The sequence below is a fragment of the Culicoides brevitarsis genome, chromosome 1 (assembly GCF_036172545.1).
Source record: "Culicoides brevitarsis isolate CSIRO-B50_1 chromosome 1, AGI_CSIRO_Cbre_v1, whole genome shotgun sequence".
Lineage (NCBI taxonomy): Eukaryota > Metazoa > Arthropoda > Insecta > Diptera > Ceratopogonidae > Culicoides > Culicoides brevitarsis.
This window is the reverse complement of record NC_087085.1, coordinates 382,778-409,483: the sequence shown is the minus strand read 5'-3', so window position 1 is coordinate 409,483 and position 26,706 is coordinate 382,778. Positions and strand designations below refer to the sequence as shown.

At 26.8% G+C, this 26,706-nt stretch overlaps 1 protein-coding gene across 1 annotated transcript; it reads right to left on the bottom strand.

Moving 5' to 3' along the window:
* LOC134838433 (spondin-1-like) lies at positions 1-23,990 on the bottom strand. Its single transcript, XM_063853962.1, has 9 exons — positions 23,818-23,990; positions 12,025-12,463; positions 5,320-5,477; positions 4,464-4,568; positions 2,613-2,903; positions 1,648-2,502; positions 1,346-1,583; positions 542-703; positions 1-321 (listed from the first exon to the last, which is right to left on the bottom strand). Exons 2-9 carry the CDS (start codon positions 12,257-12,259, stop codon positions 287-289), a joined length of 2,079 nt encoding a protein of 692 aa, XP_063710032.1. The 5' UTR covers positions 12,260-12,463; positions 23,818-23,990; the 3' UTR covers positions 1-286.
* Between the last annotated feature and the right edge of the window lie 2,716 nt (positions 23,991-26,706).

Genomic DNA, 26,706 nt, shown 5'->3' with positions numbered 1-26,706 from the left:
TTATAAAAGATAAAAAGTTGCATGCTACATTTTTAATGATTCACATGATATAGTTATAATAATCTCTTCCTCTGAAAGTCTTCCTTATATACACAAATAACGAAAAATAAGCAAGCAAAAATCTTCAATTTATTTATTTTTTACAATGTATACATCATTATTCCTGTCTTTTTATTATTATTAGATTATAAGGATGCAGACAGACGCCCGACAAGGAAGGAAGGAAGGGCAAACGAACGCAAAAAAATATACAGGAAGATTAATTAGCTAGGTGATAAATGAGATTTTAACTTGTTGTAGATGGTGCCTTGATCTGTTGAGCTGCTCGTTCGTTGCGTGTCGCGTATCGTGTGTGTGATAAATTATGCGCAATTGTATCGTTTTCATTAATTAAATCCAGAAAACCGTAAATGGAGCAAGAAGAATAAACAAATGATGATTATTATTTTGTGAAATTTGTTGCGCGCGACACGCGCTAATTAAAAGTTCCTTGGCATTTTCGCATGCGAGAGAAAACAAACTTAATTAGTGCAAAACTTACATTTGCAGACTTTGAGACAATCGTCGTACGAGTGAAAATTGTTGTTATTCCCGCCGCATCCGGTGAAGGAAAATGGCTCACAGTCATCGAGGTTTTTGTCGTAATACCATCGTGGCATCTTTTGACGACAGAAACCGGCTTTTGGGCGACGAGTGCAGTACCCTACGAGAAAAGTTTTTATTAAAATTTTTAAAAAAATTTTCCAAATTTTCTAAAAGAAAAATTTTCATTAAAATTTTTATTTTAAATTAAAACAAACGAATTAAATTATGTAAAAAAAATATTTTTCGAACTTTTTTTAATTTTTCTTCATTTTTTTAATTTTTAAAAATTTTATAATTTACGGATTTTTAATTTTTTTCCCTCATATAACTCATATAATTATCATATAATTTATTTTATTTATTTTTTATATATTTTTATAAATATCAATTTTTGAATTAATTAAATTTTGAAAGAAATGAAAAAAAATTCGTTAGTCATTTTTTACTAAAAAATTTTCATTGTAATTTTTATTTTACTTTTTAAATATTTTTTGCTTAATATTTGGATTGAATTAAAAAAATAAATATACGAATTTTAATTAAAATTAAATTTAAATAATATTAAAATTAAAATTTAATTTATAATTTAATAAACTCGTATAAATAAAATCGTATATTTAATTTATTTAATTATTAAAAAAAAATAAATAAAATTTAAAATAATAATTAAAAAAAAATAAAATTATTTTAATTATTTTTTAATTTTTTAAATTTAATTAAAAAATTTTATTAATTGAAAATGAAAAAATATAAAACTTACTTGGAGGATGGTATAATCGATCCTCGCACGCAGGTTGATCCTCTCCGCATATCCGTTCCTCTACCAAATTGACATGATGGCATCTCCGTTCAATCGATCGAATCGCCTCAATGCTCTGTTTCTCGCTCGTTATATTCGATTGCGACAACAAACTACGATAACGCGCCTTTCTACCTCTTCCGCAAGATTTACTACATGGACTCCATTCGCTCCAACCTGTTGTTCGACACATTTCATCCTGCCACAAAAAAAGAAAAATTTAATTTAAAAACGAATTTCCTCAATTTTTTTCAGTTTATTACCTCAATTGTGTCATACTCCTTAATATCTTCGGGGCAATCAATCCCGACACATTCCTCAATTTCCTGCAAAATCGTGTCATGCTGCTTTTCGCATTTGTCTCCATTGGATTTGTACTTTCTCGAACGCGAACGTTCTCCTTTACCGCAACTATTATTGCACTCAGTCCATTCACTCCAATCCGTGAGAGCGCATTCATCATCGTCCTCCGCATCAATTTCATCCTCAGAGTCCTCATCGCTGGTTTCTAAGTCATTTTTGTGTCTTTCTGAGTAAGTGAACATATTATATTCGTCTTGTTGTGCCTGATCGCTTTGGAATTTTCCATCATTCACCATTTCGCAGTCGTCGTCGTACAAGCTCTGTCTCGTGATGTAAAGACGAGCAATTGGTTTGACGTCTCTTTGGGTCTTTGCACGCTTAATGACGCCATTTCGCTCGACCCACGGATACAAATTAATCGTATCTCCAATAATCCACGAGCAATTTTTCATGCAAAGCTCAAAACCGGAGACACCGACGCTAAATTCCTTGCGGGATTCCAAACGGGACACGAGCGAAATTAAATGATGGTTCGAATCGACACGGAAAACAGCGAAAGATTTGCCAACGACGTTCGGATATGAGATGCCACGTGCCTTGATGATCGTTCTGATATGTTCACTTTGATCCTTGAGTTCACTTTCGAGTTTTAAGGAGGCACCTTGCTTCATGAGATACTTCAAACCGTTGCTTGCGTGATGCCCGTAATTCCACAAAGCGTAGTCCGTCGAATGTGAAGCGCCAATTACGTCGCTGAAACTGATACTGCTGGTCTTTGTTGCTGTTGCGTTATCCCACAATCCCTCAAACACGAGCTGTCAAGATAAAAATTAATTTTTTTTTCGTGTCATCGGTTCAGATTTGTGACATGCATGCACAAAAAATAATTAATAAAGTTTATCTCTCATTTTTTTTCTGTACATACCTCATATTTGGCTTCGCCGCACGCACAACATGTTGCCAATATTGGCGGTTTTTTGTTGTCATTTTTATCAAAAGAATCTTCGTCGCTTTCATTTTCCTCCTCTTCATCATCCTCGTCTTCATCATCGTCGTATTCCAAGCCGGGTTGTCGACACAACTTTTTCCGTACAATGCCGTACTGTTGCTGCTTCGCCCGATGATGTTTACTGCTTACCGTCTGCTTATCGGGTAGCATCACCGCAGCCTTCAACGTTACGCATTCAATCTCTCCCCTGGGTGCCGTCCACAGTACCTGCGAAATAATAACCGCAAAAACAAATGAGGGCATGCGTTAATACGTATTTATTTTTTCGGTTCATCCGTTAAACGTTTTCCCGAAAATATTTAATGCTTTAATTGAATTTTATGGCGCATTAAAGTTTTTGGCGCATGAATTAAAGATGTGTGTCTCCGTTGAGGAATTTTTAGAATTTTTTATCGCCGGAGATACGGAGAACATGACAACGGATGGAGAGATAAGGACAGAAACAGCTTCTATAAAATAAATGGCTGGATGGAAAATTTCTATGAATTGACATCCGATTGTTGTAACGTAGATTGTGATGTCTAAATACATTGAAGCGATAGTAGGAAAATTCTGAGGAAAGGCTTTTGATAAGAAAATTTTCAAAAGAGCGCTTATTTTCAATTTAAATGGAAAATTTTTATAAATTATATTAATTTTAAGGATTTTGCTCGAACAAAAATTTTAACTCATTTTTTTTTAATTTAAAAATTTCATTAAATTATTCAAAATTATTTTAAATAATTTAATTTTTTAATTTTTAAAATTTTATTTTAATAATAATGACAATTTTTTTTTAATTAAAAAATTTTCGAGAAAATTTTAATAAAAAAAATTAAAAAATTAATAATTAAAAAAAAATTAAATGAATTTTGTAATTTAAATTTTAAATGAAAATTATTTAAGAACTTTTTTCTATAATTCTTTTAATTTTTTTTTTCAATAAACTTACTTTAAAATAAATATTTCAAAAATTTCATTAATTCGATTTTTCAAAAAATATATTTAATAATAGTTTGAATTTTTCAATTGAAAAAATTAATTAAAAAAATAATTTTGAATTTTTCACTTTTATTCAAATATAAAATATTTTTAAAAAATCAATAATTTTAAAATATTTTAATATAAATACTTTTTAAGTAATTTTTAATAAAACTAATTATTTTGAAAAATATTGATTTCTTTTAATTTTTAAAAATTATTTGATATAAAATTTTTTATTATTATTTTAAATTAGAAATTGAAAAAAAAATCTTCTTTAATTATTTTATTATTATTTTTTTTATTAATAAATATTTTTTTTAAAATTATTTTAATCTTAAATAACTTTTCATTAATTATTTTTTTTATTTTTAACTTGATTTTTCTAATTTTAAGAAAAAAAAAATAAAAAACGGAAAGACACCCTAAAAACCCTTAAAAACAATTTCTTATCAAAAAATTTTCCCATTATCACAAATCCCGTGTACCGTGCATGAAAAAACAGAAATGAATGTTCGTGTCAGCCTGAAACGCTTCTCCATATTCAAAGTACAGGAAATAAATATTTCTACAATAAATGTTTCCTCTCTCGTCTCGTTTTGTGTGGAATTTTGTGAATGTTTATTTACGCTTTGCAATGTGACAGCGCAACAACGCAGGTAAATAATCATGATAATAGTTATGACATTTTACGTTTGATGCACATATCTCGATAGCGTGTCACGTGTACACAAAACGAGATAAATTTTCATGATGCGAGACTTTTATGACTTTTTTTTCGGGTAAATTATGATTTGCGAATCTTACCTGAATTTTCCTCTTGGGAGACATTTCGCTCGGCAAGATGAGATTAGGACATTTTTCACTGAACTTTCCAAAAGTGCTTGATAATAATTGAAAAGTTCCAACATTCTGCGAAATGAGAAAAAAAAGTCATATGATGAAAAATTTCGCAAAAATTAATGAAATTCGTGTGTGTGGGAAAAATGCGGCGAGAAATCAGTGAAAAGACAGGAAAATTGTATTTAAGTGAAAAAGTTTGTCCATATTGTTCTCTCGAATGTCACTTGTTCACTTTTCCGTACTTCACGGAGAGCATCCAATCTCTCATTTTTGACGTCTAGCAGCGAAGCAGCAACAAAAATAAAACTTTATAACGTGATTTAACATTTTTGCTGTTCTTTCTTGTTCCGCATTTCCGCACGTTACACACACAAAACTTCTTCCTCCAACTTCCCAAACCAAAAAAAAAAAATAATAATATGGTGCATTCCATTCTAAAAAATACCGAAATCCCGGATTTTAAATTTACCTATAAAAGTACAGATCTTATTATCTTATCTTGATGTCCATCCGAAAATAATAAAATTTTGCTAAGACAACATATATTTTCGACTTATTTTAAAAATTTTTATCAATGGTTCAAAATTTTTTAAAAACGCAAAAATATCACATTTTTGGCTTTTCTGACCAAACAGTTCGTTTTCAACCATATGTTCCATGGCAAAAATTTATGTACTCGACACACACAAAACTTCTTCCTCCAACTTCCCAAACCAAAAAAAAAATTATAATATAATAAAAAAGTAACGAGAAGTAGGCGGAGGATGAATGAGACGAAAAATAATCATAATAATAATGAAAAAGTACCGGAAAAACTTACTTGATATGTTTTATTATTGTTATTGTTATTATTTCCTTCATTAACTGAAGTAGTGCTCGTGCTCGTTTGCTCGATATTTGCTTCGCTCGGTACTGTGGCTTCGGCTGTCAAATAGTACGAGACGAAATGTTGATTTGGTTTCACGCCACTGATGCTGACTGCAAACGAAACAAGAGTAATTTAAATATTTATTCAAGGCATAAATTTAATTTAGAATCAAACTACATTCGGAATATACCATTTGGCACAGAAGCGATATAGAAAGAGAGGCAGAGGTGTTGTTTATATATTTGTTATTGATTTTCACCTTGGGATGCAGGTGTATGCAATTATTACGCCGATCGCGATTCAATCAAACATGAAAACGGACGTGATAATGTAATTTTACATCGATTTTCAGAGGAAATTGCATTCACGTGCGCTTTAATGATTGATACGTTTTGCGGTTTTATGCGGATTTTTTGTAAAAAAGTTTGTATTAATTACTCAAAGTTATCAAAAAATTTGCTCAAATTCATCAAAATGACGATTTGTAAGCTGTACTTTTAATAATTTTTTCCTTGAAAATACAAGAAAAACCTTTAATTTCATTCATGCTCAAAATGAAAGAGAGCAAATTACTTGCCATCAGAAACACGAGATTGAACAACAAAAACGCACGTGACATCTAATTTATTCCTTTTCTTGGTTTTTTTTTTTCTTCAATTAAATATTCTTCCAGCATTCAACGATAAGAAAAAACGGGAAGAAAGAATCACTCATGCATTTTCGCAATCCACTTCACAAAAAAATACCAGATAAATAGGACACTTAATCTGTATTTGTGTGTCGGCAAGGAACTTGTGCTGGAAATAATTCAGTGTCTCGGGTGTTTACAACGAGTTTTCCTTCTTTATTTTTCCCTTCAATGAAATTTAGATTCTTTCGTCATGTCTCGCCAAATTGTTCAAAGGTAACTTTTCCTTTTTTCTTATTTTTTTTTTCAGTAAAATAACAACGAAAATCGACGAACGTCAAAAACAGCAGAGAAAAAAATCGAGTTAAAACAATATTTGGCAACAGATGTTGACAAGTTTTTGCTTCAGACAAAGCAAGAGACGAACTCTCATAATGTATTCGTAAGACGTCGTCAATGTATAGATGGAAGAGAGCGACGAACACTTGGCTCGAGGCGAAAAGCATCGACATCCTAAATAATAATAAAATTTGACGCAGTAGAGGGGAAAATCAAGAGATAATATAATAATCATTGTGCAGCGTGTTAAATTATTGGTGTGATGACACGAATATAAAATTTGCCGAAAGACAGCAAAAATCCTTTTTATGGACTCGCCTGCTTGCTTAAGTTAAGTAAATTATGCATTGTGTGTTTTTCCATTGACCTTTTTTTATTGTTTTCTTAAATTTTTTTTTTTGGCTCATATCTTTTCTCCATTCACACAGACACACATTATGGATCCCATTAAATTATTATTGTCGTACTCTCAACCCAAAAAATGGCTTTTGTCTCTTTTGTTCTTCTCGTTCTCGAGTTTTGCGATGTACGGGCGGGCACGACACAGACAAGAGGGTAATAAACATGCTTATTTTCATTTTCGACAAGTTTATTATCGCATTTTTGTTGACACAACTGCAGTAATTTATGCAAATATTTCATTAGTTCTTTCAGTTCATTTTTCCTCACTTTCTGTATTGGAGAGTACGACGTGTGGCAATGTTTGTTTTTCTTTTTTGGAATTTTGCCATTTATCTACCACAGCTTTAGAAGAGTCATACAATAACTTTTTTTTGTTGTTGTTTCTTATAGAATTATAGATAAAAGGAGAACACAAAGAACGACACAAAAAATAATAAAGGAACATTGATTGCTCAAAGGCTGGTTCAATAAAGCAGTTGGAGGAAAATTATTGAAGAAAATTTTTTGAATCAGAGGCGGTTTGATGATTTTATTGGAAAGGGTCTCAATTTCAATCTACAGAGCTTCAAACTGAACTTCAAGGATTTCAGTTTCGATCTATAGGGTTTTAAACTAAACCTCAAGGATTTCAATTTCGATCTGAAGCTTCAAATGAAACCTCAAGGATTTCATCCTGAAGCTCTTTAGTTCGTAATTAAAATCCTTGAAATCAATTTGAAGCTTCATAGATTTAATTTGAAAACCTTGAGGTTTAGTTAGAAGCTTCAAAGATCGAAATTGAAACTCTTGAGGTTCAGTTTGAAGCTCTATAGATCGAAATCTGAATCAAAGAAAACAAATAATCCTGATTGGAAAATCATCACACATTTTTCCCTACCTGAATTTAGTCATTGCTTTTGCGCGATTGCATCATGTCACATAACGAAGGTAACCACAACACTATCAAATGTCAATTTCGCATACAATTAAACTCCATTCTCGAAATTCAATTGACCATGATAATAAATTGAAATCATTGACCCATTTTGTATTTTCGAATTATTCAATGATTTTCCTCGCATTTGTTTTTCCTCACATAATTAGATTAAATTCATCCGCCGCAACACTGACGAAGAGATGAAGTTAAGACAACACTGGATACTGGATAGTCCTTGACCAATTATCATAAAATAACAATTCAACGAGGATGTTTAGGTTGCCAATTATATTGAACTACATCACGTTATTGCTTGTTATTCCGAAATATTGTTATAGAGATACAAACGCAGACAGGCATCATCTTAAACATTATTACATTACAGCTAATAAAATGAGCATCAACACGAACATGTTTTTAATCTCTCTTGACAATATTGCCGAACTGAACGAACACACACACATCGACCACTCAACAACGGAGGTTAAATAATACTAATTATGTTTGTTCAGGCAGCTACCAAGCATGCGGTTGGTTAAGTTTATGTCGAACGACCGTGTATCGACATGTAACATTCGACGTGCTGCTGAAATGAAATAAAATATATAACAATATAATAAAATTATACAAGCCCCATTGAAATGCCCGAAATTTGGGGTGTTATTGTTACTACCATACTTTTACTGCACGAAATCGTCTCCGTTGTCTCGCATGGCCCGAAAAATCATCGAACAAGTGCAGAAAACAAATGGACAAATTATTTAATTTTCCCAATTAGATTGTTATTGTTTGTCTGCCTCGTCGTGATTGGAATAAATATTTCATGCAGGATTTTTTTTTCGTTGATTTGTTTTGTAACCAAAAAAATCAAATTTTGGTAATAAATATTTTTGTATAAAATAAAATAATTTTCGTGAAATGGAAAATAACGAAGCAACAAAAAATATTTATTTTTTAATTAATTGTTTTTGAGTTGAATGCTCTTGATGTCTTCTTCACTCAAGAGGCCTCGAATGACAACACACAAGTTTTTAATTAAAAATCTCAAAAAATGCTCAATGATGCTTGATGTATCGTAATTTGAACATTATTGGCCTACATTTTACCTTTTTCATATGATTAAATTTTATTTAATGAAAAAATGATTTTTTGAAGAAATTGTCTTTATAAAGGAAATTTTTCATGAAAAGCTAATATTTTTTTAAAAAAAATTATTACTTTTAAAAATTATTTAATTTATTAAATTAAATTAAATAAATAAAATAAATAAATAAATAAATAAATTAAATAAATAAAAAAAAATTTTTTTTTGTCAAATCTTTCTTCAAATGAATTAAAATTTGTCAGAGGGCTCTAATTTATTATTTTGAATCATTTTATAACTCAAAACTGCCAAAAAATTGAAACTGAAAAAAAAATTTCCTTTGACATAGTTTTGTTTTGAAAACTAAATCAAGAGCAAAACTAAATCAAAAACTGCGTCAAAAAATATGTCAAAGCGATTTTTGTCAAATCTTTCTCCAAATGCATAAAAATTTATCAGAGGGGCTGTAATTTATCATTTTTACTAAAAATTAAATAATAAAAAAATGTTTTTTGTAACATTTTCGACAAATTTATCAACAATTAAAATAAATATAATTGTTTACAAATTTCTCGAAAATTTTACAAAAAACATTTTAATTAATGAAACTGAGCTTTTATACATATTTTTTAAATTATTTACAATTTTAAACAAAATTAATTTTTACATTAATTATTCATAATTTTTAATTGACTTTTTTTTTTAAAAAAATATTAATTTCGCCAAAATTAATGTTGATTTCATTCACTTTACTTTTCATCTTAATATATGTCAAAAAATTTCATCGTTAACGATTTCCATGAATTTCAAAGCCCCATAAAATTTTCCGGCATAAACAACGAATTTTTGAATAATAATCAGGTGCCGTCAACTATTCAAAGCAATTCATGCTGATCATCAGTCTCGCTCGACATTTGAACATTTTTCGCAAAAACGTGGTGCCATATGTTCTCACTCTCGATGTGATATGTTTTTCAATTTTCCTCTTGTGCACTTTATCCGCTGTAAGTGTGTTACAGGCATTTTCAGCGATAAATAAATGAAACGCGCGAGCTCAAAACGTTTCTCGCACGGCGAACAACATCTCGCATTAATGTGCGTGGTAATGGTTTTCGGTTAAAAACTTATTTGTCACAACATCCGTTGCTTGTTTTGTTTGCGATGACGATGCCGCCGCCGCAGCGCTACGTGATACGACGAGCTAAATTGAAATTCATGGAAATTGTAACGAGTTTGAAGAAGTTTTTACTTGCAGCGTTGTTTGAGGAAAAGTGTGTCGTTGGTCGGTTTGCAGCACTTTATTTACTCTTTTCCGATAAATGTTTACATTTTACGCAGAAATCGCCCGTATGTCGTTTTATAATCGGAATCCCTACTCAGTTTAGTTCATTTTGCGAGACGATCGTCATTACATTACACAAATTAACCCTTTTCCGTTTTCCCTTTAAGCTGCTCATGTTTCACTTTGTGCGTTGTAAAGTTTTTCCCCATCGGTTTACTGTTCAATGTACTTTGCTTCACATGTTGCTCTAATTTGCTTCTCGTTTCTTGTCTTTCTCGTATCGAGTTAATTTTTCATGTATATGAAGCATGAAATTAAGTTTGATACTTCCGCCCTCGAGCGAAAAGGATACACAAAGTTTAAAAGAGACTCGTTACAGATTTTGCCGATCCAGTGTAGAGATATTTATTATTAAAATCACTTTATTTTGCATTATTTTGTGTTTAATTTGATAAAACGATGAACGTTGATGATGAGACGATTAATTGAAAAAAGTTGCCATGCGTGAAGTTTTTAGCAAAGAAAAAATTCTTTGAAAGGAAAAAGTTTCAAGGACAAAATTCAAACAAAGAAATAATATTTTTTTTGAATGTGACCTAAATTTAAAGCAGCCACATTCCATTAAGTGAAATTTACATAAAATCCTTGAATCACGTTGGTCAATATTTTCCCAATCAAATATTCGCAAATACAAATACTGCCAGGAGCTTAATACAAGAATAACAAGGAGCAAAAACAGAGTGCTGTGAAAAATTGCATTTCGAAAAACTGAATATTAGAATGAATATAGAGAGAAATTAACTAAGTTCAAGTAAGTTTTTAACATTTTTTAATATTTTTTTCAAAAAGAGCTTTAATTTGAATTAATATTTAATTTAACTTTAAGATTAATATATTAAAAAAAAACTTATTTAGAATAATTTTATTTAATTGATTTTAATTTATTTATTTTTAATTTATTAATATTTATTTATTTTTATTAATAATTAATTTAATAAATATTTTAAACTACAAATAAATTAATTTTAAAAAAATTAAATAAAAAATTTAAAAATATTTTAATTTATTTAAAAAAAAAATTTTGTAACAATTTCTATAAATTAAAATAAATAATTCCTTTAAAATTTCTCGAAAACTTTAAAAAATTAAATAATTTGTTTTTTTTTTAATTATTTTTCAAAAAAAATATTTAAATAATTATATAATAAAATTTATAAATTAAATTTTAATAAAAAATAAATAATTTCTACTTTAATAAAAAAAATTAAAAATTATTTAAAATAGTTCAGAAAAAATGTTATATCAAATAACTGCTAAATTTATAATTTTATGTCCTTGAAATTAAAAATGGGTATTTTAGATCATAAAATTTTTTAAAATTAATTAAAATTATTATTTATAATAAAATATTTAAAAAAATAAAATTTAAATTTAAAATAAAACAAATTAAAATTTTAAAAAAAATTAATTATTTTAAATTAAATTAAATTTTAAATTAAATTAAAAATTTACAATAAAAAAAATTAAAATTACTATTAAAAAAATTTTACTAAAATATCAAAATTTAATTTAATTTTAATAATTAAAAATTTCAAATAAAATGGCAAAAAATATTAAAAATTTTATTTTAATAATATTCAATGCGAAACACGAAGTTTCTACAATGCAAGTCATCCATTTTACAGAAAAACATTCTAGCCCTTGGCAAAATCGATACACAAAAATGTTTCATCAACAAGAACAGTAAACATCATCTCTCAAAATATTGGTCATTGAAGACAATTTCTCGGAAATGATGGATTGCACTGAATTTTAATTTGCTACAGTGCTTGGATTATTTGACTTTGCGAATCAATGATAAGTAATTATTTAGAGACTTTCTTTCATAAATCCCTTTTCAGAGCTAAAGCAAAAAGAATTTTTTTTGTAATATTCCGAATGTATCTCACGAGACGAAAAATCGCATCAGCCACAATGTAAAAAAAAAGAAAAAAATCTGTACTTACTCGTGTATGTGTCTCCCGGTATGAAATACTTAATATTTTCATTATCTAACTTAATTTGATATTTTTTATCTAATGCCCGACTGTGTCGCAGTTCAGGATCAATTTCACTCGTAAAATGACACAATGGTCGTTGCTGCGTTCGGCTCTTCGTATTTTGTACATTATCTATCATGAACAGCAGCAACAGCAGTGCAATGAGTTGCTTTACAATGTGATGATGCCTCGAGGCGAGCATATTTATTATATTTCTTCGTCGTTTTCTTTGCTTCTCCGCTATTTATTATTATTTATAGCTGCTGCTGTGCCGTCAGTCGTCGTCGTCGTCGTCGTCGTCGTTTGCTACGAGAGACGAACAGAGTGTGAACTTTATTGATTTCTGTAATGTGATACTTTATGGGTCGTTTCGCTGCAACAAAAAAAGCGTTGGGTGTGAGGTTGTCTGCAAAAAAAAATGAAATAATCTGGTTAGAAAAATTGCGGATAGTTAAGAAGAGAGTTTGACGTTAAAAGTGCGAACGAGAATGAGATAAAAAAAAATTATTTGCGTTCAATTATCGTTAGTGCTTTTTTGATGTCTCGCCACAGAAAACGTGTCTGAACATAAAAATCGAGGAAAAATCGTAAAAATTTGTAGCACAAAGCACTTTAAAGTAAATAAAAACAACTTTTTATTAAAGGATCGTCATAAAAATTTGACTTTCCTGAAGAATTTCTTTGTAAAATTCTTTTGAAAAATTCACATTGAAATAAAATTTTAAAAAATTAATGAAAATTCTTAAAGAATTTTAAAAATTAAAAAAAAATCTCAATAAATTTTTTTTTTAAATGAACTTATTTTAAATTTATTTATTTTTTATTTTTTTTTTTTTTGTAAAAATTGAAGAATTCTTTCAGAAATTTTTTTTGAAAAATATTCAAGAAGTTTAAATTAAAAAAAAATAAAAATTTTGCCAAATTTTTTTAAACTTCAAAAAAAGAAAACTTTGACAGAAATTTAAAAAAAAATTTTTAAATTAAATTTAAAAAAAATTATGAAAGATTAAAAATTTTGAATAATTCTTTGAAAAATTATTTTTGAGAAATATCCATGAAATAAAATTAAAAAATTATATTAAAATAAAATTTAATTAAAAAATTTTAATTAAAATTTAAATTGTAAAATTTTAATTTAAATTTTTTAAATTTTTTTTGCCAAATTCTATAAAAATTTACAATTAAAATAAATTTGTAAAATAATTTTAAATAAAAAAATGTAAAAAATAAATAACCAGTCGCCTCCATCTCTCATTTTTCTTCCCAAACCCGTCTCGCCTTCATAATTGATGACTCGCCATAAAAACTTTTCACTTTATTTACGCTACTTATTGCGCAATTTAACTTGACCAAACATAAAATGTACACAAAATGGAACGATACATCAACCATTTATTTTAAGAGTTTCTATTTATGTTCTCTGGGTGTACGTTGCCGTTAGTGTTTGGCAAATAACATATTATTATTATTAATGGAGACATTTGGTTTTTGTGTTTGTTAAAAGCTTTTAAATAATTTTTTTTGTCATTCTCACATAAAATTTTCTCCTCCTCGAATAAATTTATTCAATTTGTCCGAAAAATTATGCTGCTGACTGGAATTTGAACAGCTGCTTTCATCAATAAATTTTCCAAGGAAAATATTTCTCACACATTTGTCATAAAATTTTAATCTCTTTGTTTTATTATCTAATATTCTAATCTCTTTTGGGCCCGAAAGACACGCATCGAAGACTTTTCCCAATATGAATAAAGAGGAGAAATTCACAGAAAATAAATGCAAATTTGCGTAATATTATCAACTACTTCATCATGAAACACAATTATAATCTAATAAATCAACATGTTGTCTGGCTAAAAAGTATTTGGAGAGTAAAGACAAAAGGGTATTCACTCAGTGAAAGGCTTAGTTGGTACAAGTTGTTGTAGGTTGAGGTATTCCCATAAATCTACACGGTCAGTGTGTGTGGAATGCTCAACAATTTATTCACATTTTAGAATTTATACGACATAAATAACGAGATTATCCGTAAATACGATTATGTGTCGTTTTCTCGTTCATGGAAAGGCGATATGGAGAAAATGACGCACGTTTGGGCGTTTTTTTTTGTTAAAAATCTATCAAAATGTAAATCGGATTGAAAAATTTCAATTGAATTTTTGTTAGAAACGCATGATTGGAATAACGAGAATGTAACTAAAGCAACTTAGACTCCCAAAGGATCAAAAAGAGGTAAATTTTAGCCTTTTAATAGAGATCAATTGAATTTTTAACCACGTGACTTAACCCAGTGCAAATTTTAAAATGTTTCGTCAAACATTTTTGACATTTTGAACTAAAAAATCGTTTAAGGGCTTCGTTTTAAAGCAAAATTTAAAGCTTTTGACCTATGTCACATTTGAAATCTTAACTCAATGCATATTTAAAATTTTTGCTCAATGCACAATTTGATTTTTTCGTTAATTTATCTTATAAATGTTTTTTTTTAAAAAATGCAAAATTTTAATTTTCAATTTTTCATCACAATTTAAAGAAATATAAACAAAAAACTCCAAAATGTGCATTGGGAAAAAATTTCAAAAGTGACATGGTGCAAAAGCTAAAGCTATGTATTAAAACGGCGCTCTCAAACGATTTTTGAGTTCAAAAAGTCAAAAATGTTTAAGAAAAAATTTTCAAATGTGCATTGGGTAAGTCACGTGGTTTAAAATTCAAATATAGCGCAATTTAAAGTGAAAAGTCATATGACATTTGTTATTTTATAACAAATTTGACTAAAAATATGCCATTTTCATGTTAATGACTTGATATAATGTCCTTTGTTCCAATTATTCCGGTCAAGCGAACACAAATAACTGCACTAATGATGAATTACATAACTCCCTTGTTCACGTTTTCATTAGCGAATAGCGAAACAAATGAATATTCTCATTCGAATCATTTCATGCAGCGAAATATCAACAAAATGTTGCGGCTTTTAGCTATAATTTTAAAATTCAATCAGATTCGATATTTGAAACGTTGATAAAATTCTCATTATTTTGATATTTTTCATATTTCCATATTGATTAGTTTTTCAGTTTTTTTTAATTAAAATCATGCAAGAAAAACGAGATTTTTCATCAACAGCAACAGGTCTCAATCAAAGCGAGCAAGCATGAAATAAAATACAATAATTTACACGCTCACACGAGTATTTAAATTTTGTTAATTTTTTAGTATGCAACCCAGTTTGGTTTAATAACACACATTTTGCAGCTTAGTTGAACTTTCCCATCGTTCATGCCCCGTTATCGCACCGCATTTTGTGTGAGTATAATTTTTTTTTCGTTCGTCATCGTCATTTATTTGTATATCGAACGTATTCAAAACATGTCATAACCGAATATCAGACCAGAGAAAATGCCAAGAACCATCACACAATGTTGGAGAGTATTTTATTGTCGACAACTTGTATTTGATTTGATAGTTTTTGGGCATTTTTGATATTTTTAATCGATAAAAAAAAGTCAGTCTGTGATAAAAAAAAATTATTTAAAATTTTATTTTTTTTTTAACTAAAAATAATTTTAAATTTTTTTTTTAATTAAAAATAATTTTAAATTTTTTTATTTAAAAAACTATTTGTTTTTATATTTTAAAAATTATTTAATTTATTTTTTTTATTTAAAATAAATTTTATTTTATTTAATTCAATTAAATTTTTTTTACATAAAAAAATTTTTAATTTTTTTTTTAACATTTATAAAATGCGCTCAAACCTTTTTTTTTCTTATTCATCAATAATAAAAAATGTCACAATTTTATTGCAACTTTTTTCATAAAAAAAATGTCTGCACTGCTGCCAATCTCTGCCAGTCTACCTAAATAACCAACATTTAAAAACGAACAAATTTGCCAAAAACGCCACAAAAAATCTCATAAATAAAAATAAAAAAAAAATGAATTATTTTTCCTCATATCAGATTCAGACAAATTGCAACCAATAATGTTTTTGCATCATTTTTGATGAATATCGCTCTTCATGTCTACTTTCAACGTAGACACGATGCATTTTTTCGTTTTGTGTAAAAAAAGAGAGTTTCAATCTCTCCCCAACATGTTGCCCGAAAAAATATTATTTTTATCTGTGGCTTTGTGATTTGGTATGACATTTAGTGGCGCTTCGTTAATTTTTCTTTTTTTTTCACGAACTCGCAATTTAATTAATGCCAGATATTGAATTTTATTTGTCAAAAGAAATTTCCTTGAATTAAAATTGAAAAAATTGTACTCGAGGTCATTTAGTTTTTTCCAATTCAATAGAAATTTTCTCCAAGGGGATTCGCTCCCCTCGCAAAAAAAAAATCCCGTAATTTAAGTGATTCAATAAAAATCATAAAAAATTGGGGCCTATTCAATATCAGCATGAATTCAATGATTACCTTTAAATAGAAACTGTCATAACTGTCGAGCGAACGGCAAAATTTTATGTCACATATTTTCATGGATTTCCTTCTCGCATGAAATTCGAGAAAATGCTTTCTTTGTGTAATGTTGGAATTTGTATTGAGACATCAGATTATGTAAATTTTTACCTTCATTTGCTTCTTATTTTCTTTTATCTTGCGACAAAACACACGGAATCCCTATTTTCTTCGTGCTTGTATTATGTGTGTTTGTCAAAATTGTCAACATTATTTGGAAGAAGCCTTATAAATAAATGTGTATGGAAGTCGTTACATTTTGCAGTTTCATTCACATATTATGTGTCAAGAGCAAAAAATAGACGTTTCTCGCTAAATTTTAGAAAGAAAAATAAAAATTTAGTAAAACAAAAAAATAGAAAATGTATCGCAAGAAATTTAATTTAACAAAATTTATTTTTTTAATAAATAATTTAAATTAATTAAATAAAAAAAAATATTAAATTAAATTTTTCAATCATTTTTTAAATAAATTTTAAATAATTATAATTTATTTATTTAAATTAAATTTTATTTTTTTTATAAATAAATTAATAATTCGTAATAAATTAATAAAATTCGTTGAAACTGAATTTAAGAAAATTAAAATTGTTTTTAAAAATCATTAACAGGTAAGTTTATGTAAAAATTTATTTTAAAAAAAAAATTTGATAATTATTTTTATTTTTTTTTCAGACAAAATGCTCATGGAAAAATGCAAATTTGAAAATTTTGAAGTAAGAAGCCAAAAGAAAGTTAGAAAAATAACAAAATAACATTAAAGAAGTAATAATATAAATGAATTCAAGAAAAATGCCCTGAAATACGTAAAAATTTAAAATTTTGTGCGAGAAACATATTTTTTCTAGAAACAAATCCAAATAGGGAGTGAATATACGCCGAGAGTAGAATAGCAACAACGCATATTAGCATAAATAATTTTTCTTTATTGGATGACATCAATGGTAATGATGATGACGAAGACGAAAAAACGACTTTTTTTTGTTCCGAGAAAATTTGATGCCATAACCATTCCCGCCTAAGCCAAGGCCCAAACTCTCTTCTTGTTCCTTCTAATGACAATAAATCAATGTTTGACGGTCCCATTGTGCCATGTACGAGCACGTGTATTATCATTGACACCGCTCAAAGTTATCTCTCTCAAGAAAGTTGGAGATGAGAAAAAAAAACAATATGTATGATAATATAACGATTGTCTGCTTTTCTTTTGTGTACTTTCGTTTTGTATGTCCGGATAAACATTGTAACAAGTTAGCGTCGTACACATACAAGGAAGGCAAGCTGCTGCCATCAAATTGAAATTATTTACACTTCATTGACTTTATTATCTAGACATTTCATTATAATTTTTGTCATATTATTATCATCATCATCGCTGGTATTGTTTTTTTTATTCGCAATTCTTCGCGGAGTGAAAGACGTTTATCTGACATCCGATGGAAAGATGGAGTAAAATACTCGACGACATCACGTAGGTACGTTTCCGACTATTTTTCTCGGTTTTTTTTTTGTCGACAATGACTATTTGACGGAATAGCGGATGTTACAAATTAGAGTTGCTGAGACGGAATCGTAAATTTTGCATAAAGTGGCATCCTGGCAAGCAACTTCCTGATATTGTTACGACTTTTTTTGTCAGATTTGAATTGACGTGACACAAATTTGACTTTTGATGATTTAACGATAGAATTTATTTATTATTACAAAATTTATATTTTCAAAATATATCAAAAACTGAAATTTTAGAAGAAAATTTTTCAAAGTTTTATTTTTTATTTCAAATCATTATTTTTATTTTTTCTTTAAATTTTTTTATTTTATTTTATCAAAATAGCAAATTGTTTTTTTAATAAAAAAATAAATTTTAAAAAATAATTTATTTATTTTTTTTATAAAAAATAAAAAAAAAATTTTAAAAAATATTTTTTTATAAAAAAAAATATTAATTCAAAAGAATTATTTATTTTTTAATTAAAAGAAAAAATAAGTAAAAAAAAGTAATGAATAAGTTTTAAAAAAATTAAAATTGATTTAAAAAAAAAATATATATTTTTTTTATTAATTAATTTTATTTTTTGATTTTTAAAAATTAATTTTATTTTTTAAAAATTTATATATATTTTTTTATTTAAATTATTGAATTATTTTAATATTAAATCCATAAAATAATTTTTTTTATTTTTTTTATTTTTAACAAATATTTAATATTTTTAAATTTTTTTATAATTTTTTTTTTTCAATTTTTTTTATATTTTTTTAATTAATTAATTTAATTTGATTTTAAATCCATAAAATAATTTAATTAATTTATTTTTTTATTTTTTACAAATTTTTAGAAGAGACATTTAAAAAAACATTTTTGTGAAAAAAATAATTTTCTGAAACAAAATTTTAATATCAAATTTCTGTCTTTGTCAGTTTCATCATTTCAAATTTTCATTTTGTATCAAATTTTGATTTTATTTTATTATTATTGGCAGTCAAACACACGCACGCCTCGCCTATCAAGATTTAACAAGTGAATGCGGGCAGCACAATAACAGGAAAAAAGTTAATATGACATCATGCTGCGAATTAAATTTACTTTTTTTTTTCCTCATTTTTGTACGAAACACAGACAAAAATATGGCCATGGCATCTGCCTCCCGAAAAAAAAATCGTTCGTGTATTGAATACAATATGCCCTGTATTTGTCTTTTATGAATGGCTTCCCACAAACTTTTCCCGTGTGCAGCATTGTCGATTTTTCATTCTTCTTTCGGCATCACTCTCGTTCGAAGTAAACAAGCTTTTTTTTATTTTATCATCTCGCAAACAACAACAACAACAACCGAAAAAAAATATAAATAAAAGTTTTGTAGGAGTTCAAGCGAACAAACAAAAACCGGCGACGACGTTGCACACGTTCTCCAACCCACACATATACTTAAGGGCTTCGTCGCTTTGAAGCTGTCGAAAAAATATGAAATAAACACGCGCATTATGTTATATTTCCTGTTATTTTGTCGATGATGACGACGACGATGAAAATAATGAAAAAATGGAATAATAAATACGCTTTAAGCTAACTTTTGTGAATCAATTTCTCATCGTCGTGTTCGTGCGCGAACAAAAAAAATACTCTTGACAATTATTATTAAACTTTCAGTCGTTTCTCACACGTGTGCAAAGAGGAAAAATTTGTTCATTTTAAATCCCTTGCTAAATGTTTTGGCATATGAAGAAAATTGAACGTGATTATTTTTTTTATGGAAAAAATCTCGCAATATTGATAAAAAACGACGAGAAGGGTAAAACTAGAAGAAAAAGACGAGAATAATTTCTCACAATAATCTCACTTGATTGATGTCACTTTCAATTTATTCTTCCGTAAAAGTGAATTTTCTTCTTCCTCGTTCCCAAGTCAATTTCTTCTGTTTTTGGGGGAAATTCGACACGACAGCAAGGGAGCAAAAGGGACACATCTGAAGTTAATGTTGATGTGTGGAGAAAAAAAATTACATATTCAGTCAATGTATTTGTCTATTTTACAACATGCCGAGAGGGGATGGATGTTTATTTTTATTGTGTTACATTTCATTAATTTATTATTATAATTTTCTCTTTTTTTTATTCTCTGTCTCTCTCTCTCTCTTTTCATGAACGTTTAAGAAGATTTAAGAGATTTTGAAGGCAAATGGCTTTTAATATAAAATGAAAGGAATGGGAGGTAATGCCTTCCGTCTCAAGGGATTTTATATTTTTTAAGAGATATTAATCAATTTTTCTTCGAGAATGAAGATGCTAAACTGTGTAGATTTATTTTAATAGCAAATTTTAATTTTTAATATTTTTTTATGATTTATTTTTTAAAATTTATAAAAAAAAATGGAAAATATTCATAAAAAATTTCAAAAATTTTTAAAAATTCTTAATTTTTTGAAAATTTTTTAAATCATAATTAACAAATAATTATCAAAAATTTTCTTCAAACAAAAACTTTCAAATTTGATTTTTAATAATTTTTTAAAAAATGCAAAAAATCATATTTTTTTTGGGTGATAAACAACTTTTTTAAGCTTTAAAAATAAATTTTAATTCAACTTAAAATTTAAAAAAAAAAATTATAAAATTTTTAACCAATATTTATCAAAAATTTCCTTAAAACAGAAAATTTTTAACCAATATAAAATTAAATAAATAAAGCCTTGAAATTCTCTAAAAACATTTTTTTAGGTTTGAAAAATATGCAAAATATTTAAGATTTTTATTTTAAAAAAAGTAAAAATGAAAAATATGACATTTTGAATTAAAATATTTGTTGTACCACAGTGATTAAAAATTTATTTAACTTTAATCCTTTAAAATTATTATTTCAAAAAATATAAAAAAAATAAATATTTATTTTATTATAAAATGTTAAAAATATGTATATATATTTTCTAATCTACTTGAAACTTTTCCCAACAAAAAACAACAATTTCTAAGACGAAAATCCTTTCAAGTGAAAAATATCGAGTGTTCTAAAAAAATTTATTTATAGAAGTCCTTGAGACTCGAATACCCGAAGGTAACTAAATATCGCCTACACATAAAATTATATATCAAAATTTTAATAACAAACATGAATTTTGCCATTTTAGGCAATAAACCAATTTTATCAATCACCCGTACATCGCACAGCACAGAAACACAAACATGGGACAGCATCAGACGAAATTCATCAAAATCCGTGATATGTGATGCCAAAAATTTAAATTGACTCAATAAATTTCACGTATGACTGAACAACACCTCCACGAGAGATGAATTTGATCTAATGAATATTCAACGATAACAAATTTGTGATATGTATAAACATGTGATAAACACAATTATATAATATTCGACACGAAGCGAGGCACAAAACAATGCTCGGGCCGCACACACAATGCATAATAATGGGAATAATAAGAGCTTGAAGTGTTGTTGTCCACTTCAAATATCAAGCATTATAATCCAGATAATATCAAATTTTAGTCGTCATCCTGCTCGCATATGATATATTTTTCGGAGTTGCGTTGAAGCGGATCGCATGAAAAATAAATGTGAATGGATTTTCCACAAACAAAACAAATTCAAAAATGTTATTGAATTGAATAATTTATTGCTTTGTTTCGACTTGCAGCGCTCACAGGACTCGCACACAGGAAATTTGTTTAAGCAGCGCCTCTGACGCTACGTGCAGCAAAAGCAGGAATGAGATGCCGAACAACAATGCCATCGTACTATTACTTTTGTGTGCGGAAAATGTGCAGAGAATACATTAGAATAAAATAGCATGTGATGCAATAATGGCTGTTTGTGTTAAAATAAATGGAATGTTTTGCACAAAAAAACGAGATATAAAAATAAAGTTGAATGTACAGGAAAATACAAATAAAGCTCGAACATGAAAAAAGTTGGGGAGGGATAAAAAGTGGTCAGATCTCTTCTAAATCAAGTCAAAATCGATTTTTTTTTCATGTATCGAAGAGGATTTAAATTAAATTTAGCATCGCTTTGGGCGAAAATTTTGCATGAGTTTTATTGAACAAATTTTATTTGAAACATGCAGGTAGAGAGATTTTGCTTTTATGTTAAATTAATCCTGAATTAATTGCTAAAAAAATATTTTTCAATTTTTTTCGATTTTATTGAGCAGAAGTTCGATTGAAATTTATTGAAATTCAAATTAATTTTTTTTTATTTTAATTTTTTGCACTAAAAAGTATAAAACAAGTGGTTTTAATATTTTTAAAATATATAAAAGTGATTTTTTAAAATAAAATTTGATAATTTAATAACAAAAACATAAAATTTTGGTTAGATACCCGTTTTTAGTTCAAACATATTGAAAAAAAAAGAATTAAAAATAGAAAAATGAAATTTAAAAAAATTTAAAACTTATTCATTTTTCAATATTTAACATAATAATTAATTTTATTTAATTTAAATTCAAAACTTTAGCATAGTTTTTAAAAGAATAATTCTAAATTTAATAGATTTTATTTACTTTTAATTTATTTAATTATTATTTTAATTTCATTTTTTTATTCATTTATTTTTTTTAATTTTTGCACTAAACAGTATAAAACAAGAGCTGTAAATATTTTTAAAAAGGATAAAAGTGAACATTTTTATGAAAATTTGGTGAGTTAATGGCAAAAAAATTAAAATTTTGGTTTCCTAAATTATTTTTAAACAAATAAGAAAAAAAATAAATTAAAAATAGAAAAAAAAATAAAATCTAACAAAAAAATAAAATTTATTCAATTAAATTTTAAAAAAATAAATTTCGTTTAATTTTAATTTAATTTAAGACCTTAAGAATGATTTTTATTTTTAATTTACTTAATTATTTTTTTGTTTTATTTTATTTCTTTATTAATTAATTTTTTTAATTTTATTTACCTAATTTAATTTTTTTTATTTATTTTTATTTGTTTTATTTTTTTAAAGATATTTTAAATATTTAAAAAAATTTGTCTGAAAAGCTAATGTAAAAAAATATTTTTTATATTTTTCAAAAATACTAAAATATTGAAAATTTGAGGAAAAAAATTTTTTCACAGAATGTAAATAAGCTTTAAAGAAATATTTTTATAACTTTGAACTCAATTTTTTATGATTCAAATAAACCAAAAATTTCACAAATTAAATTATAAGAAATAATCGTTGTGGATTTCCGATCAAATAATTCTTTTCAAAAACTTCCTTTCATTACTTTGACTATAAATTTACTTCACAAACCGCTTAAAATCAACACAAATCTGAAAAATCGACATTTTGTCAATTTATCACCTTTTCCATTGCATTACCTGTTGCTGTCTAGCTTCAATCTCATTTCAACTTTTCAAACAAAAAATCCTAAACCAACGCACTTCATTCTCGTCCTTTTGCGTCGACACTCGTTTCATGCACTCATAGAACATCACCTGAAATCTAAATCCTTTTATGTGCAATGTTTATTTTCATTTAGCATTATCTGTCGTATTATTTTTTGAGTGGATTAAATTTTTCATATGAAAAATACGGATTTTGCTTCAAACGAGAGAAAAATAGAACGAGGCAAAAAAAAAAGCATTAAAAGAGACTTAATAATCACGTATTATTCATGATTATTATTGTGTTTCATTATATCCGGATAAATATGCATGACCGGGAGCTAAATAACGTGAAAACTTGTGCGACGAGCAACTATAACCGCATATTCACACATGTTTGTAGAATTATTATGATAATAATTTTTTTCCTATTTTTTTGTGTTTTTATGAACATTAATCAATTTTATTACCTCGCTAACATAAAATTTGTGGCAACTTTTGTTTTGTTCGTGGAGAATTTTTTTTTGTTTATTTTTTTTTTTTTGCAAAACAATTTTTTTAGTGCACTCAGTGTTTATTTCAATGTTTTTTTATTTAGCCAAAAAATAAAATAAAATTTTTTTGTATATTAAAAAAACACAAATTTCATCTCTTTCTCTAAATTTATGACTGCAATATTTTTTGCTTAACATTCATTCACTTATTAAGTGCTTCAAAAAGCTGCTTTGTGAAATTTTATGAAAAAAGTGTTCATTTGTTGAATTTTTTCACTTTTTTAACATCACTTCACTGCATTTTCTCGTCCTTTTCATGAATTTTACGGACTTTTATGATTTTTTGAATATTCACTGCGAGGCATGTTGAGCCACTTGTCAAGTAATTGAGCGTTTTTTGCCTCTATTTTCAAAGTTTTTTTCTTTTTTTTAATTTTTTTATGAAATCGCAAAAAAATTTTGGCGCAATTTTAGGTCTTGTCTGTCATCGCGTTCGCTTTGAACTGAGGAAAATTGTTGCAAAACATGGACGTAAATAGAGAATTTTTGGCACGAAACGTGCGGAAAATGAAAAAATGCGAGAGAAGGAGATGCGCACAAGTTACCGGTCGAAGGCGAAAGAGAGAGAAATTCCGTAAAGTACTTCAATGGGAAAATAATGCATTTCCATTAGAGACGTACACGTTCGTTCGTATGCTCGGCAAAATGTAGTAAAAAGTGAAAACAAACAACATTCCTGCTGTATTATGGGCTTTTTCTATTATTCAATGTGTCGTAGTAGAGTTCTATTGTTATTGTCATTATAATATGGGTTGTTGTTGTTGTTGTTGTTGTAGCTGTAGATATATTCAATTGCCAACGACACATTTTTATCATATTTTCGAAGAGAGAGAGGAAAAGTTTTTTTTCTGTTGTTCTTCGCGGAGGAGGAATTAATTAAATGAAATTTTTCGGAATAGGTACGAAAAGTTTCCTTTCTTGGAGCAAGTTTTACACAAAAAATAAAGAGCTTTACACAAGAAATTCATTAGAAACTTTTTTCTTTTGTTCGTTTAATGGAATTTAACTTACCTGAGTTGTCAATGAGAAAATTGAAAATTGATCAATTAGTGGAAAATTCACAGTTTTAATTGATTTTTGTAATTGTTTTTAAAATTTTATAATTATAAAAGGGAAAAAAGAATTATTTTAATGTAATTTTTTAATTAGCTTTTAAAGAAAATTTTACATAAAAATTAAAATTTTATTCTTTTTTTTAAATACCTAATATGATTTTTTTTTATTTATATTTATTAATTTAATTTAATTTTTTATTAAAAATTAAAATTTATTTAAAAAATTAATTTTTTTTTTATTTTAATATTTAAATTAATTAAAATTATTGAATTTTAATTTTTTTTTTTTGACTGATTTTTTTATTGATAAATATAAATAATTATAAAAAATAAATTAAATAATATATTAAGAAAATTAAATTTAAAATTAACTGATAATAATTTTAATTTAAGTTATTTGTAAAGAAAATTTGAAAATAAAGAAAATATTAATAAATAAATAAAAAATAAAAAAATTTGAGAGAAAAAAATTGAATATTTTTTTAATTAATTTATATTTCAATTAATTTTAATTTTATTATTTAATTTAATTTTAATTTTTTAAAATTATATTCAAATTTAAGTAAAAATTTAATTTTATAAGATTTTGTAAATATTTCACAAATTTTATCAATTTTTGCAGAAAATTCAACTGTAAAGTGCAAAATTTGATAAAATTCTTCATTAATTAAGCAAATTTTTTTAAAGTAAATTAAAATATTTAAGAATGAATAATTTTAAATAAATAAAAAATTTTAAAAATAAATAAAAATTTTTAATAATAAATAATTTAAATGTCAAAATTTTAATTATTTTTCTTTTTCAAGTTTTCTTAATTTTTTATTTTTTAATGTTAAAATTTTCCTGAATTTCACTTAAAATTATGTTAAAACGACATCAATAACCATAAAATACTCAAAATAATCGAGAACTTCCGATTTCCGCAAATCAATTCACTCTAATTACTTTCACAAACATTTTGACTTGAAATTTATTTGTTTACAATTTTAATCTTTTGCACAAATTCTCACGTCTCGAGAAAATCATAAAATAAAATGCGAATTCAAAATTGCTTCTCTCGTTCAACGCACACTCTTTTATCTTATTTTACATCTAATTTAGCCGAATTTTGTTTGCTTGTTGTTCCGTGCGCTGTTATTAATTTAATAAGAGTTGGAAATTCAATCTGAAAATTATTATTACTGTTCCGTAGATGTGTCACATCGCACGAACGAAGACGAAAAGTCTCAAATTTTAACACGAAATAATGCTACCTTGCTTCTGAACGAACACACTAATTTACGTTTATTGAATTTCGAGTCTCGATGATTAATGGCAAAACTTTCAATTAATTGTTTGACACTTTCCGTAATTAAATCCTGTTGCCTTTGATGTATGGAGCCTGTGACTTGGTTTGGATTAAGAAGATTTTTGCTGCAAACGGAATATAAATTAGTGAGTGTAACATAAGGTGAGCAAAATAAATCATCTTTTTACCCTGCAAAAAGTATGAGGAAGTAGTTATGCGACAAAAATTTTCGTCAAAAAGGGGGAAAAGTAAGATTTTTGTCTTTTATGAGAGAAATTAATAAAACTTACCCGAAAAACAACAACATACTGCGCCAAAAATTACATTTATTATTGTCGTCGTTGTCGTGGTGTCATCTGGCTCACATTTAATTTGTTGTCTGTTTTCTGTCACATCGTCACAGTATCATCATCACACACGAACTTTTGACTTGTTTTTCTTTTTTTCATGTTTTTTGATGAA